Consider the following 14,893-nt stretch of genomic DNA (forward strand, 5'->3'; position numbering starts at 1 on the left):
TTCCACACTGGCTAAATGTTTTTGATCAGGAGCCATATACACCACACTTTTGAGGACACAAATAAATGCCGAATATTAGATGCAGTTGTAACCACATGGCTGAGGCCCAGTTAAAATCACCATTATTACATTAAAGATTTGTTAATTTAAATTATTTCTAATTGGTTCAAAGACAGTCATGTAAGCATTTCTTCATCCTTCTATGACACTGTGATAAGCACTGTGATATGGAAAAAGTGAAGACATACTTCAGTAGCTAGTAAACCAACAGGCTTTTTGTTTCAGAATGTATACTTTTCCAGAACACATTAAAAGTCTGCCTCAACATTATAAATCTTCATACTTCACATGGGTTTGTCCTGTGTATTATTCTATCCCCAAGCTCCAAAATGTAAGCAAAAGCTTGGAACTGTCCAATGTAAGCCACTGTCCCAAATAATAAAATAGTAACTATCATCAGCTATTAGAAAACTTTTGAAAGTTGGAAACTTATTCTTTCCCCGTACAAGGCACAAAAAGAAAATGTTTTCTTCTCAGTTTTCACTCCACCCTGACAGCAAGCAGGGAAACAAATTGGCAATGTCTGATTTCTCTTTTACTAGAAATTAAGCCTACTCTATGTTTCTAAAAGCCCAAGTTACATCTAGGGTTTTGTACAAAGCTCTTCAAGGCTAAGCAACCAAATTTTAAAAATTCCAGTTTGCGAAGTACACAAGAAGCATTTCTGTGCACTACCTCAAAGTTACACTTTACATCTAAACTACAGCTATACCATCTGAACCTCTGAATTTGTCTGGTGCAATACTGTGTGTTGGTACAGAGCTACTCTAAGGAGAAGAAAATCTTGGTAAGGAAATAAAGTTATGTAAATGAAGAAAACAGCACTCTTTCTTCTTTGTTAATCTTTATACAGTCCCCAAGCACACTAACAGCAGGCTGAAGCTATAAACTGGCATTCCCTGCAATATGGCATTGGGCTGGAAATGCCATCCAATCCACTGAGGTCAGTCAGCATTATTATTTTCACTACAAAATAAAGCAAAGACCTTATCATTCGTGCACATTAAAACATTTTTTGGCCCAATCCCAAGATTAAATATCAAGAAATTCAGGCAAAACCTTTGCTTCACAGTTACATTCTGAGAATTTAAAAAAAACCTTATCATTATTTGTACTGAAAAGTACTTGAATTGGGTGCTGTAAGATACAAGGATTTTCACTCTCAAAATCTTGAAGCTGTAGAGATTACATGGTTGGGGGTTTTTATGGATTTAATGTTCTTTATTTGAACTTCCTAACAGGCTGCAAGACTCCTGACACTAGCCAGTTAATTAAGTCTTGTTGACATACTTCTAACTAGTATGAAGTATTACAAAACACCATCCTCTACAAAACAAGTAATTTTTTTTTTAATTACCTGAAGACAGTCCTAGGCTCTAGGGCATAGAAAATATTCTGGAAGAAGGTATGGCTGTCATATCACTTCCATTTTTTCACGTTTTATTTTAATTATAAATATAATAATTACTGTAATTTCTCATGAACAAACAGGTTTATAAGAAAGTTAACTTTTGGGATGGGTGCTGCACTCAAGCTTGTAAAGAGGGAAAATATTCAGAAGAAAAGACAGCAAGCAAAGCAGGCAAGAAAATTCAGTTTAGTGTTAGAACAGAGAGGAGACAGGGCAGAGTGAAGCGCAAAATTGAGATCAAAGGAGAGCAAAAGCCATTGGCAAGAGCAAACAAGTTCAGAGCAGTGAATTAAGGTGTCAGAAGGATGGAAAAGGCCCTCATCGCTGCTGCTGTTGTTCACTGAATGAAGGTTTCTGCTCTGCTGTAGAACTGGGAGCTGGTGGGGCCTCAATTTACATTTTTTTCCCTGAGTTTCTTCTCTGGGGGAAGCGTCCCAAAGTCTCCACATTTCCATAGTCTGCACCTCTGAGACCCTGCTCTGGCTTTTTCTGCCTGAGAATCTGAGGGTCAGTCCCAACACCCCTGTCTCCCCAACAGCCCCATCCCATCCCTGCATGCTGGGAAGACACAAACCCCAAGCACCCCTCTCTGCCTTTTGCTTCCCTACCTCCTTTATCTGTGAGAGGGAAGGAATTATTTAATTAACTCAAAATTGATTTCTAAAGAGAACCTTACATAACTGCTGTCATTCACATTTTCAAAAAAATTTATTAGAAAAATTATTCTACACCATAAGCTTTTATTTCATTTAAGTCTTTACATTTTCATATTATATTTTGCAGTTTAATGAATCACTATCCTATCTTGTTTTTAAAATGTTTAGAGGATTTTTCAGCACAGCACTTCTAATTATAACTAGCACTGATAAAATGCTTTCTGTCAAATAAGGTTTTACATGAAAAATTCTATCTTTTGTGAAATTGTAAAAATGCACTGAGTTCCCACATTTTAGCAAAACTTTAAGAAAAAGGAGGCATTTCTGCAAGAAGCTGCTTTCATTTTAAAAAAATAATCAAAATTAATTATTTTGGAACAAGCAGGAAAATAATCTCTGGACTAAGTGAAACAACATGCAAAATTTCCCAAATAGTGTTTGATTTTTATCTAAATTAAAACTTGGCATCTTCTGGCTCATCAGAATACCAGACAGTTTTGAGAAAAAAACTATGCTTTGCAATGAACATGAATAATATCTGATTCCTCAGAGGTATAATGGGAAATGAGCAGTAGCAGAATTAGTGGAAAATGGAGCCCAATAAATCTTCTAGGGATTTATTTGAGTAAGCACATTTTAGTGAGGTTTAAATACAAGTAAACTCAAGTGCAGTGTGATTCATTGACTTCAAATTTAACTGAACAGCTCTCAAATAATCGTATCAAGAAATAGTGAATTGAGTGCTAAGTGTAAGTACACATTTCTATAGAAAGAAAACTTGGAAAGATCTGCTTTTGCAAATTCTAATAATGTTGCAATCACATGGCTGCGAAGGACTAACACTGGGACGTACAAAACTTTTTAGCTAGCAATACATAGTGAAATTGTAGACGTAGAGCCTAAAGGAAGCGAAATAAATAATAAAATAAATAAAGTATGTTGTTCAGACATATCACTCAAAAATGAAAATAATGCAGACAAAAATACATGAATCAAAATATGTAAGTAGCACCTAAAGCCAACACTGATACTTCAGATTATCAAGGCTAAATCTAAATATGTGAACAGCAGAACATTTTCTTCCACCACAGTAATGTTTAGTATTATGTTTACTATTAGAAACCATTCAGCTCCTTATTTTATAAATGAAGATGTTTTAGAGACATGCACATGTACAGCATTTTAAATACATCAGACATACATAATGTGCAGCATAAAAGCGTTGAGACAAATTCTAATTAAGAAACAGAAAAGCTCAGTTAGATGTGAGTTGACTACATTAGCATGTTTCTGTCAATCAACTAACACTACTATTTTATAGATGTTATACTTTTTTAAAATCTGAACTATACTCTTATCTTTAGGTCCTAAAATACAAAAAGGGAAAGAGAACACTTATCTGATATATGTCAGATTTCAACTTAAAGAAAAAGCCTGATAATAATAATAAAAATAAAACTTGTAATGCCTCAAAAGTTTTAGTTTGATAGAGTGAAAACTAGGTTATATATTAAAAAAAAACAATAAAACCGGCTGGTGTTTGCCATTACAGAGCACTTACCACAAACTGAAATAACTTAAGTGATTTTAAAAAAGATGCACAGTGGGGGAAAACAGCAGCAGTACAAGTAGAAAAGAAACAAAATTCAAATTATCAAGGGGGAATTACAGAAGAAAGGAAAAGAAGTTAGCAGTTATGAGGGCATTGTACTTTGCTTTACACAATGTCCTCAGAGTACTCAATAATGTCATAGACTGGGGTTGACAAAGTATGTTGTTCAAGTGTTTTAAACAAAATAGCCTAATCTTAGACAAACAATTTCAGACTAAAATGACTAAAGTGTATCTCTTGATTTTCCAAAGCGCACTTCCCTGTGACTACTGCCAGAACTGCAGGGTGCTGAGCACTCCGAAGGAGCAGCTACAACTACCCCATCTCAGATTTAGCACTTAATTTTTAAAGTCATGGCTTCTCCTTTCTTAGGAAAAAGGATCCTAGCTCGGCATGCTTGTTAAAACTTAAATTACCAGCTGCAGCAAAATAAAAGGTTGGATTCTTTCAGTAAAGAAACCATTTCAATCTTCCAGTTATTTAACCACTAAAAAAAGATCATGCCATGCCCCAGCAGCGGACAAAGTGCTGCCTATGGAGTTCTTCAGCATGGCTCAAAGCTGTTGTAATAATGCTTGGAACTTAGATACCACTTTTCATCTTCAAAGCAGTTTACAAACATTAACTAATTAATCCACACAACATCCCTCAGGCCCACTTGGATCAAAAATGGGGAACTGCATGCTGGGACCTGAATCCTCTGTGGGTCCTAGCTCCAAATTAAAGATGAGCAATCTGGGGTTTTTTTGGTTTTGTTTTGTCTTTTTTTTTTTTTTCCTAAATAGACTTCTGATATATTGCCAATGCAGCCCTCTGTTGGGCAACATTTGGGTGCCCCCAGCTTTAATCTCTATTAAAGTATCTTGCCCCAGTCTGCCTTTGTTAATTTTGGATGTCTTGGAATCTATTAAACGTGGCACAGTTTCTTGAGCTTTTAACAAAGCTTTAGCTTTGAAAATGCATCTTCTTTTGTCTTCATTCTAGCTGGCTTCCACACAAAGATCTTTTAGATGAGATAGATACTGAAGTTTTCCGTTGTTGACGCATTAGCCTTAACTATTAACATATTCAGCATGATTTTCTAATATTTAACATCACTTTTGCAGTGGCACATAACTGTTGCTCTTTACAAACTCTAAGAGCCAGCTCCTCCCCTGATGCAAACTGGACTGCCAATTTACAACAGCCCAGGAACTGACCCAAGAAGTTTAGCAGGGAGTTGGCTGCTACTATGACATTGTGTCAGACTGAGTCAGGAGACTGGCTGCATCCACCTCTAAATAGGAACACTAGCATTTAAAATAAATAGAATGACACTCTAAACCAGCAACATGAAAATAAGCATCTGCAAAAGGATCTTGGGGAATGACATCAACAGACAAAAGAGTGTCTACTCCCAGTGGGAAACAAACACCAAAACAGCAGTGGAATGCTCTTGAAGTAATTATTACATTGCTGGACTTGGGAATGGAAAACACTACAAAAAGGTAGTACATTGAAGCACTGTTACGGAGCATAAAGGATTCACAGTCTATCTTGGAAAGTAAAGCCATTTGTGTTCTCTGACCGAAAGAAGATGCCAATTTTCTCAGAAAAAGCCTAAACTAAAATAGTACCTATAGTACCTAAAAGATTCTGGGTGGAAAATAGCTGCCCAAACCTCAAATATGCTGAAACTTCAGCATCTGCACACAAATCCAAATTTCCCTCTCCTCTGCACAGGTCTAAATGTATAATTAAATCCACCAACTTAGCTGGTGGTTTTCCAAAACAAAGTGGATGTTGGATTGGACTCTGGATGTAAAGATTTATATCTATACACATTCCTATTTTGATTTCCAGTTTCCTCAAATGTTTGAAGAATGGTGACATTAATCAATGGGGGGGGGGGGGGGGGTGCGGGCTGTTTGTTTGGGTTCCAATCATTAATCATTTGAAACTTCACTGTACCTGTAGTGTCGGGAAATCTCTTCTTCCACCTGGGTTGTAAAGTCACATTTGGTACATGAGTGTTCTTTGTTCTCCTTGAGCGTCAGCGGCCCCTCTGCCCCTGGCAGGGCATTTGTTTCTGGTTTGACATCAGACGCTTGGCCTTCGTGTGCACTCTCATAGTGGAGCAGGAGAACATCCACGTCGGGAGTGGAGAATGAGCACTGATGGCACTGGTGTTTGACTCTAGAGCTTCCTGTCACCCCTGGAGACAGGTGCAAAAGCAAGAGAGCACAGTGGGAACAATTACTTTTTCTGCAAGCAAATGGATAAGTAATTTCTCCAAGGTGCTTTTCTGGGCTGCAGAGGCCTCGGGGACAGAACTGACAGTGCTTAATGGTACATTTATGAATGTTGTGTAGCTGCTGATAGTGACGGAGAAGTGGGCCCACCACTATTACATCTGGGCCATGGCTCTTTGAGTACCTAAAGTCACAAAACTGACAGTTGTAGCTTGTCACCATGCTGTCCTCTGCTCCTTTGCTACTCAAGTCTTTCTTTTTTGCCACACTTGCACCCTTTTCTGTCTTTGTCACTAACTCCCCATCTGCATTTTTGGCTAGATCGTTCTGGTTAATGACAGATCCCCTAGAAAGCTTATCATTCAGATCTGGGTGAAGGCTCCCTGCCTGGCTTCCCCCATGCTGTTTGCTGTAATGTTCTAATAGTTTCAAAGAGCTGGACGATTCACAGCTGAAACTGCAAAATTTACACCAGTAGTAACTGGTTGCATCGGTACCATTTTGTCTAGAGGAATCTATTGGCTTGATGGGCACCGAATATCCAACTGGCGTATCATCTCCTGCTTTTACAGTGATTCTGTCTTGCCACTTCCCCAAGTCTCCAGAATCACATGGTCGAAGAGTAGGACTGGATTTATTGGAGTTTTTCTCTGAAGTTTTACCAGTATCAGAGGAGGGAAGGGCTGCTTTCATTTTGTTTGGGTGAGTCTGTAAGAAGTGTTGCTCTAGTTCAGTGGACGAGTTGCCCATGTAGGTGAAATTGCAGAATTTGCAGCGGAAGTACTTGGTGTTGCCTTGGCAATCTGGAGTTTTCCGCCCAATTCCAATAAAGGTTCCACCTAAAGTAACCTGTGAATAAAGAATAAAGTAAATTTAGGTCCAATGTATATTTATTCAAATAGCCAGGAGTGGAAAGGGGGGGAAAGAGAAATAGAGAACAACTGATTCATAAGGCTCTTTTATTAATCATTGCCATTGTTTTCATTTGTACTATGTAAGATATCACACATACACACGCACATATTTAACATTTGTTGATAAATATTTTTAGATGTTTCTCATGGCTGAGTAACAAATATACTGATTTGCAGAGACTGAGGCACACGTGCACAAGATGATCTTAGTGCTGCTAGGACTGTTCCTTCCTTTACTATACCATTAAATAACGTCATTGATAGAAGATCCAATAATCAGTTCCCATAGCTCTGAACCCTTTGAAAGCAGATTCTCCTGGGAGTCTGTACCAGGTGTGGAAGAAAAAAACGACCCTCAGTCTTTTGACTTAGATGCTTTAATCATATCCGTGTTTCCAATTTAAGAGTGTTGCTTTCTAAATTCAAGCAAGCAAGAATTAAATTTCAAATAACAAATTCAGTTTGCTGTGTTGGGAATATGACCAATTCTTACATATATCCTACACAAGTATCCAGTGTCCACCAGGATGCCTTTTTACAGAGCCATAGTGGCTGATGTCTCAAACAAGAGGCAATTTTCTCAAGGATTACTCACTGCAGACATTCTCCAAGGAAATCTTCTGCTCCTCTCATGCACAAAGCTCAATTTAGTCAAACAAGGATGGAAAAACTACAGTAGAAAAATGGCATGTGGCAAAGAAAACTACCACACCCAAATCCATGACATCACTAATTACACACAAAAAAAAATAAGGTAGGTCTACTTAACTGTTCTCATGATGTCTGAGCAAAATGCTCTGCAGGAAGGGAAGAAGGCTTCCAGAGCTGATATTATTAAAGCCCATGTTCTCACAGCGAGGCAGGCCTGCCCTTCCCAGGAGTGCACCACACCTGCCCCTGACATCAGGGGGAGATTTGCTGCTCCTGTACAACTGGTTTGAAGCCCAAATAAATAATCTCTTGACAAAAATGTCACCATTGCACAGCTTCTTTTCCTAAGTAGCAAATAGTAAACAGCATCCAGAAGATAATTCCCAAAATCCACAGATACTGACTCCTTTGCCATCATCCAGTCTACACGACATGGTGTAGACATGGGTAGAAGCTCCCTTGTGACATATCCTCAGTTTTTACACCCAGGAAATGTCTTACAGGGAATATAAAATTCCAACACCTTGCATGGTTTGATTTTCATTCTCCCAACCAGTAAGTGTATTACTACATTTCTGCAGATTTCAGTTCTAATGCATTAGGCAAATGGTGTAATTATTTTTCTTCTCCTCAACAGCTATGCCACAAAGATAACATGATCTTGGCTCATTCAGTATCACACCAAATGGAAAGACTCAGACAGAGAGCATGAAATGTAAACATTTTTTAATGTATATAATATAAATGCCTTTTAGACATTTAGCTCAGAGAATGAAATGCTATCCTTTGTATCTCATCAGAATTGAGCATGTGTAGTGAGACAATGAGTTACTAAACCATGATATAATGAGCTACTGCCATTCAGCCTCAAATTCTTTTTTTCTGTTTGTTTAGGGTTTTTTTTGTTTTTTGTTTTTGTTTTTTTTTTCCTTAAGGAAGTAAAATCCCCATGCACTGGTTAAAACTTTTCCTTAAATAAACTGAAAATGGCTTTCTGTTTGTTTAGGAAACTTATCTCATTAGTCAATGGTGAGTCAGGCAGCCAAATCATTAGAACTTAGCTGTAATAACATTCTCACTTTTAACTGAGGCTCCACATTCTGCTATCAAATTATGAACTTGGTTTTGAAGAGGTTCTTTTCAAGAGGGATGTTTAACAGGTCTTCTGTAGTGCAGGAGTTACCTCCCTTTATGTATTTTATACCAAGCAAGAATTGGAGACAAAGCCATGCTGAGCCTGATACAACTGACAACAGTGGGATCTGCGTCTACTTTCCAATATCTGGCACTTTAGGTCTCCATTCACTGCATTATTTCAATGTTCAAAGTCTAAGTGATGTCAAAAGACAACTTAAAGAACGCACTGATGGAGTTACAGTAAACAGAAAATAACAGCAGTTCACTGCATGATTACATGAGTTGCAAGGTAAACTTAATTAGATATGTATGTTTGTTCTATGCATGCACAGAAAACTGACCAAAATGCTTTACCTTAAGTGGCTCTAATGAGTAGGTATATTCATTACTCTGAGCTGCCCAGCCACAGTTACTGCAAAACAAACCTATTTTGCAGACACTCTATGGACACCAGTTACAAACCCTGAGTGACAATAATCCCAGCTGCTATTCATTGCTAATTCAGAACATTGGTAAAACATATTATTATTAGCATTTTCTATAATGGACTGTATATCACATCATTTCTGTAACTTATGTTAATCCTGCTTAGTGGTCTACACAGCAATTTTGTGTTCCATGCTAATATATCCTTCTCTGCATCACAAGAGGATAAAGAAGAACTACATATTCCCACAGTGCCTGTGTTAAGTTCTTGTAATGTGGGAGACACATACAGTCTTTACAACACTCAAATGTAATTGATTACCAGTTACTGGTTTGGCATGTCCCTGAATACCTGCCACAATTCAAAATAATTCATTGCATTAGACCATGTATGTGAAAAGTAACACAGGGTCATCTTGATGTTATTACACTCAAAAGCCTCTGTTTTTACATAACAAAGCCTACTGAAAAGCTCCATGAGGGTCATAATTCAAAGGCAACTTAAGAAACTGGTTTCCATGCAAAGAGGTTGGGAGAAGCACTTGAAGTGACAGTATAAACTGAATCTGTCTCAGCTTTCAGCCAGTCACATTTGGAAGAAACCCACACATTTGTGAACTCTTTGGATTCCCACACTTTGCTCAAATCTTGGCTTGACTTTCAGATTTTTTCAGTTACATGTTGTATCTCTATGTACAGGCACTAAACTTCTTCACTGGTGATGAAATTCACCTTCTGCTCTCTCTGATCCGCCCCACAAACAGTAAAGGAGGAGAAAGTGGAATATGGATAGATGGGTGGATGGATGGATGGACAGACAGATAGACAGACAGACAGACAGATAGATACTGAGGTATACATTCCATTGAAATCTACATCCACATTTCTGTGTCATACCAGAAATGATAAATTCTTGTATTTACTCCCTTATTTCATTCTGATCCCAACAAAATTTTATCTGCTCCGCTTTGCTCTAACAGTTACATTTCCTTAAGCAGACACTTCTTCCCAACATAAAGAAGAACCTAAACAAAAGCAATACTATAATTTTGCAATTCTGTTCTAGCACTGGAGTCCAAGTGCCAGCTGACACAGCTAGTGGCAGTCACAAATACAGGTACAGCTTGTAGGGGAAATGTAGGAACAACTATAGATCAACAGTTCCCTCAACACACAAAGGAGAAAATTAATCTTCACAATTCTCTTTTTAAAGAGAACCTAACATACAAGTTCAGGTTGTGGAAACATGATTTAATTCTTCCCTTCACCATCATTTGCTTATGAAACCTTGTGATTACTGTATTTCTGCAGCATCTCAACTATGGCAATATACTTGGTATTAATTATAACGCTGTGTGAAAAAAGACAGATAGAATAGGTTCTCCATTCTTGTGCTGGATGTGGTTGCACTGATATTCTTTAAAAATTGCTCTTCAAAGCCATGTCTCATTCTGGGATTAAACTGAAATATATTTCACAGTAAGATTTCCATAAACTCAAAACGCTTAATCATTAGTTTATTCATTAATGGGGAAAATTGTCAAAATGTGAAGCTCATGTGTTAATACAACTAAGCTATCTCCTCATAGCAAACACACATTTCCAAAAATAGCCAGAAAAAGGAGAAAAGATAACACAATAAATGACAGTGTTTCAAGATGTACTTTCTAAAGTATGTTGGCAAGTACTTCAATAAAGCTGTGTAATTGCACTATGTTTCCAACAGATATGTCTACTTTGCTTTATTAGTCAAGACAATGATTTCATGGAATAGATGGACTTGGGCAAAGAGAAGTACTTTCCTCTTTCTTTTTTTTTTTATTATGTGTCTTTGATTTTTTGCCCTTGATCCAAATGCTACCCTATTCTCCCTCCTCTTTTTCAAATTTAATCCTAAATTCCATTAACCCAAAGTAGTTTACAAATACTTCTTACAGAAACTGAAAAAAATCACCAAGGAAGAGAAAATTTGCCAGCTCCTCTAATCATGTATTGCATGAAGAAAATTCTACCAACAGAAACTATATTCACATAAGAGATTCAACCACAAGGATTACATGCTCAGGGTAAAGCTGTCTTTGACCCCTGGCTTATTCTGCAACCACTGATTAGAATCCATCTGCATTGGAACATCAAAAGTTAATGAATCTTTTTTTTTTTTTTTTCTCTTACCTGGGTTACATCTTTGGCTAATCAGGAGGTGAAAGGCTCCAGATCCCTTACCAATCTTCTGAGCCATCCAGTCTGCTCTTGCAATTACTCTTAATCTTCTAATCCTAAAATATTTTCTAATGCTCTTGTTTATTCATTTGCTTTGTGCAGTATAGCATCCAGAACATTTTAACCATCCCACATTTATGAACTCCTTCATGTCATGCAGGCCAGAACAGATTCCTGGCTTTCATGCAAGTTTGTTTAACACCACCCAGTTCTCTAACCTCCCCTATGGAGAATTCACTCCCTCTCACTCACTCTCTTTCTGCATTTTAAATTAGGAGAATCCTCAGAGTGTATTCTTAAAACTATTTACTGTGATTAATTTATAGGTACATAAATCTATGTTGCACAAGTGAGGGAAAAACTCAGGGCAAACTCCTGGTTTTCTGGGCTGTTCATACTTACCAAAACAAGAAAGCAAACGATTGGATCACTTTCATTCAAAGTAAGTGCATTCTTTTTGAGATTTACTCTGTTGCCATTGAACCCAACACAGTTTTTGTGTCATTAGAATTTTGTAAGTATTTTTAAAACAAAGACTGTGACAGAACAATAACAACTTAAATTAAGGTCAGGAGACCAGATGTGCAAAACCAACAGAAGAAAGAAAGAGAAAATCAAGACTTTCATTTGCTAACTAGTGCTACTAGACTAGTATCTAAAGAACCACCATTCCTTCTATTCTCTGTAGATAAAATTACCAGACAGTTCCTTGGCTACTGTAAACTCACACAGCCTTACCAGCTTAGAGGCAAACTCGCACAGATTTATACCAGAAGAAAGCCTAGCTTCTTCCCTTTTTCCCCAGGAACTTAATTTTTTTTTGAGCTCTCATTCTATCTGTAGCCTATCTTAGCTATTTGTAGCTTTAAATATAAGCACTAATATTACTAGTCGTACCAACTGTTTTTATTAGCCCCTCTTCAAACACTACCACATATCCCTGCAGTAAGGTAAGGAATATCAATACATAAACAACTTCATTTTGAAGCCTATGAATATACAACACATCAGTTGTTCCACAAACTGTCCATCTGACTATTCTAACATTAGTTTAGACTACTACTCACTGCAAGGCAGCTAAAATGGCTTATTTCTGCCACAGAGCAAGGCAATGTTCCCAGGCACTCACTATGTAGCAGCTGACATCCTGTAAATCATTGCCTATCATTCTGAAGAGTAAACCTACAAGTATCTCCATAGAAGCGATATAAAGAATTTCTACTGCATATAATCATACAAATAATTGCATCAGCTGTTGTCAATATAGAAGTTAAATACCTCTTCCAAGTGCCTTTTCACATAATATTTATAAATATGAGTGTGTGCAGCTATATGTGCATGAGGCAAATATATGTATACATGCTCACAAGCAAATGCATGTGGACTTCTTCATATGTGTGATTTACCACCACCAATTCCTCTACCTGCCACCATTTTTTTTTCGTGTCAGTTGTTTAAAAGAGATGACTGAATTCTGTGCTTCTGAAAAGTGACTCTCAAGTGTGCAAGGCAGCCTCCAAGCCTGACCATGACCCAGAAACAGGATTCAAAATAAACAGGTATGCCCACATCCAGGGGAGCTTGACAGTTTTCAGTTTATCAGGAAAGTGCCCTGAGAGTCTGCAAAATGGCTGACATGAAATGGGCCTTGTGGAACACCCACCTTCATGCAAGTTCTGTTCTAACATATGCTGCAAAACCTAGTATAGCACAATCTAGTCCACAAGATCAGGATACATCATACACAGCAACAGTTGTTCAACTTATTTAGATCTAATATCTGTATCATGGACAACTGAACCAAAGTCAGTGAAACAAACAATATAAAATTTGGATCCATTTGTCTAAGCATTCAAGGAAAATGAAGCTCATTCACATATATGTTTCTGTTTGTTCACATCAACCAGTTATGTTGTCACCTTCTAGGAAGCCCACTTGATGACAAAGAACTTCTAGAAGGTTTCATTTACTAATAATGCAATAGAAAATGCTGTACTCATTTAGGCCTCCAATCTGTAATCTCACTTCATCTGTAAGAGTCCCTTTGTCAAAATCACCAAAAACCTTCATCATGAGAAGTGCCGCTGATTAGCATTTTAGCTGTACTCCTAAAAAACCCTATAATTTTTAAGTCTTACCTTCACAGCATCAGATTCAGTCTTTAATATAAGTGTGAAGGATAAAAAGCAGGATCTACAAATAAAATGTTGAACCTACAAATACAGAACCTACAAAAAATCACTGTTTCTCATTCAACTGAATCCTAGTTAAGATTACACTTTATACTAGTCACACATGTCTAACCTGAGAACAGAAAAGATTTGATTAACTGAAATCCAGACCACTAAAAACCACTCATGACATAACACCATGTAGACACATGGAACTCACCAGTGATTTATAAAGGTCACAAAAGAAAGAGCTTTACAGACTCTGTGTGGGCACTTCTACCACTTCCTAGGACACTGACTAGCCTGCTGGCAGAACATCCAGAAATGCTTTTGGTTGCTGTGAAAATCCTGGAGAAGTTGTTAGCCTTATTCATTGTATGTATTTATATATGTAACCAGTAGGTCAAGGGAGGTGGTTCTCCCCCTCTATTCCACTCTCATGACCCCACCTGGTCCATCTAGGGATGGGTATCCAGCTCTGGGGTTCCCAGCATAAGGCAGCTATGCACCTACTGGAGGAAGTCCAGAGGAGGCCATCCATCATCCATGGAGATGATCAGAAGGCTGAAGCACCTTTCCTATGAAGACAGCCTGTTCAGCCTGGAGAAGGTTCTAGGGAGACTTTATAGCAGCCTTCCAGTACCTACAAGGGTACAAGACTGCTGAAGAGGAATTTTTTATAAGGGTATGTAGTGGTAGAACAAGGGGCACCAGCTTCAAACTGGAAGTGAATAGGTTTAAAAAAGATATTAGGACAAAATTCTTCACTGGGAGCACAATGAGGCACTGAACAGGCTGCACAGAGAAACTGCAGATGCTCCAACCAGAGATGCCCCATCCCTAGTAGTGTTCAAGGCCAGATTGAATGGGATTCTGTGCAACCTGGTCTACTGGAAGATGTTCCTGCAGGAGGCAGGAGGGAGGAACTAGATGAGCTTTAAGGCCTCTTCCCAACCCAAATCATTCTGTGATTCATGTATGACAAAGCATTAGGCTGAGTGGTATAGGACAACTCTTAAAATACTGTATGTCTAGAACCACAGAAGAAAACAATTGCTGATAACCTCTTATTATTCTGTGGGATAGTAGATAAAGCAGTAATTTATTCCCTTTCTTTCCCTCCCCCCACCCCCAGGTGCATTGAAATACAACGAACAAACTTAACAATAGCTTTTATCAGTCCATGCTTTTTCAGAAATTTGTCTTCTTATATGTTTGTCTAGATCTAAAACCATGAAACAATCAAGACCAGAAGATTAATTTTTTTAAAAAAATTTAAAACTGGGGTTTGGTATGTTCTGAATCTTCTTAATGGCTGAACAGAAGAGGATATAGATCTGTGCCAATGAGTCCCAGAACCAGGGCCAGGATGAGCAGGAAGCACCTCAAAGGTAGCATACACAA

General features: G+C 37.8%; 1 protein-coding gene across 3 annotated transcripts in view; it reads right to left on the reverse strand.

Annotated features, from left to right (window-relative positions):
* Nucleotides 1-14,893, reverse strand: part of TRPS1 (transcriptional repressor GATA binding 1) — a 211,733-nt gene that overhangs the window by 149,519 nt on the left and 47,321 nt on the right. For 2 of the 3 annotated variants that reach the window (XM_066335007.1, XM_066335000.1), the window contains exon 4: nt 5,690-6,819. In XM_066335007.1, the coding sequence (XP_066191104.1) occupies nt 5,690-6,819 (1,130 nt within the window). The remainder of the gene's footprint in view (nt 1-5,689; nt 6,820-14,893) is intronic. The other variant, XM_066335012.1, reaches the window with a different exon arrangement.

This window comes from Sylvia atricapilla, chromosome 1 (genome assembly GCF_009819655.1).
Source record: "Sylvia atricapilla isolate bSylAtr1 chromosome 1, bSylAtr1.pri, whole genome shotgun sequence".
NCBI lineage: Eukaryota > Metazoa > Chordata > Aves > Passeriformes > Sylviidae > Sylvia > Sylvia atricapilla.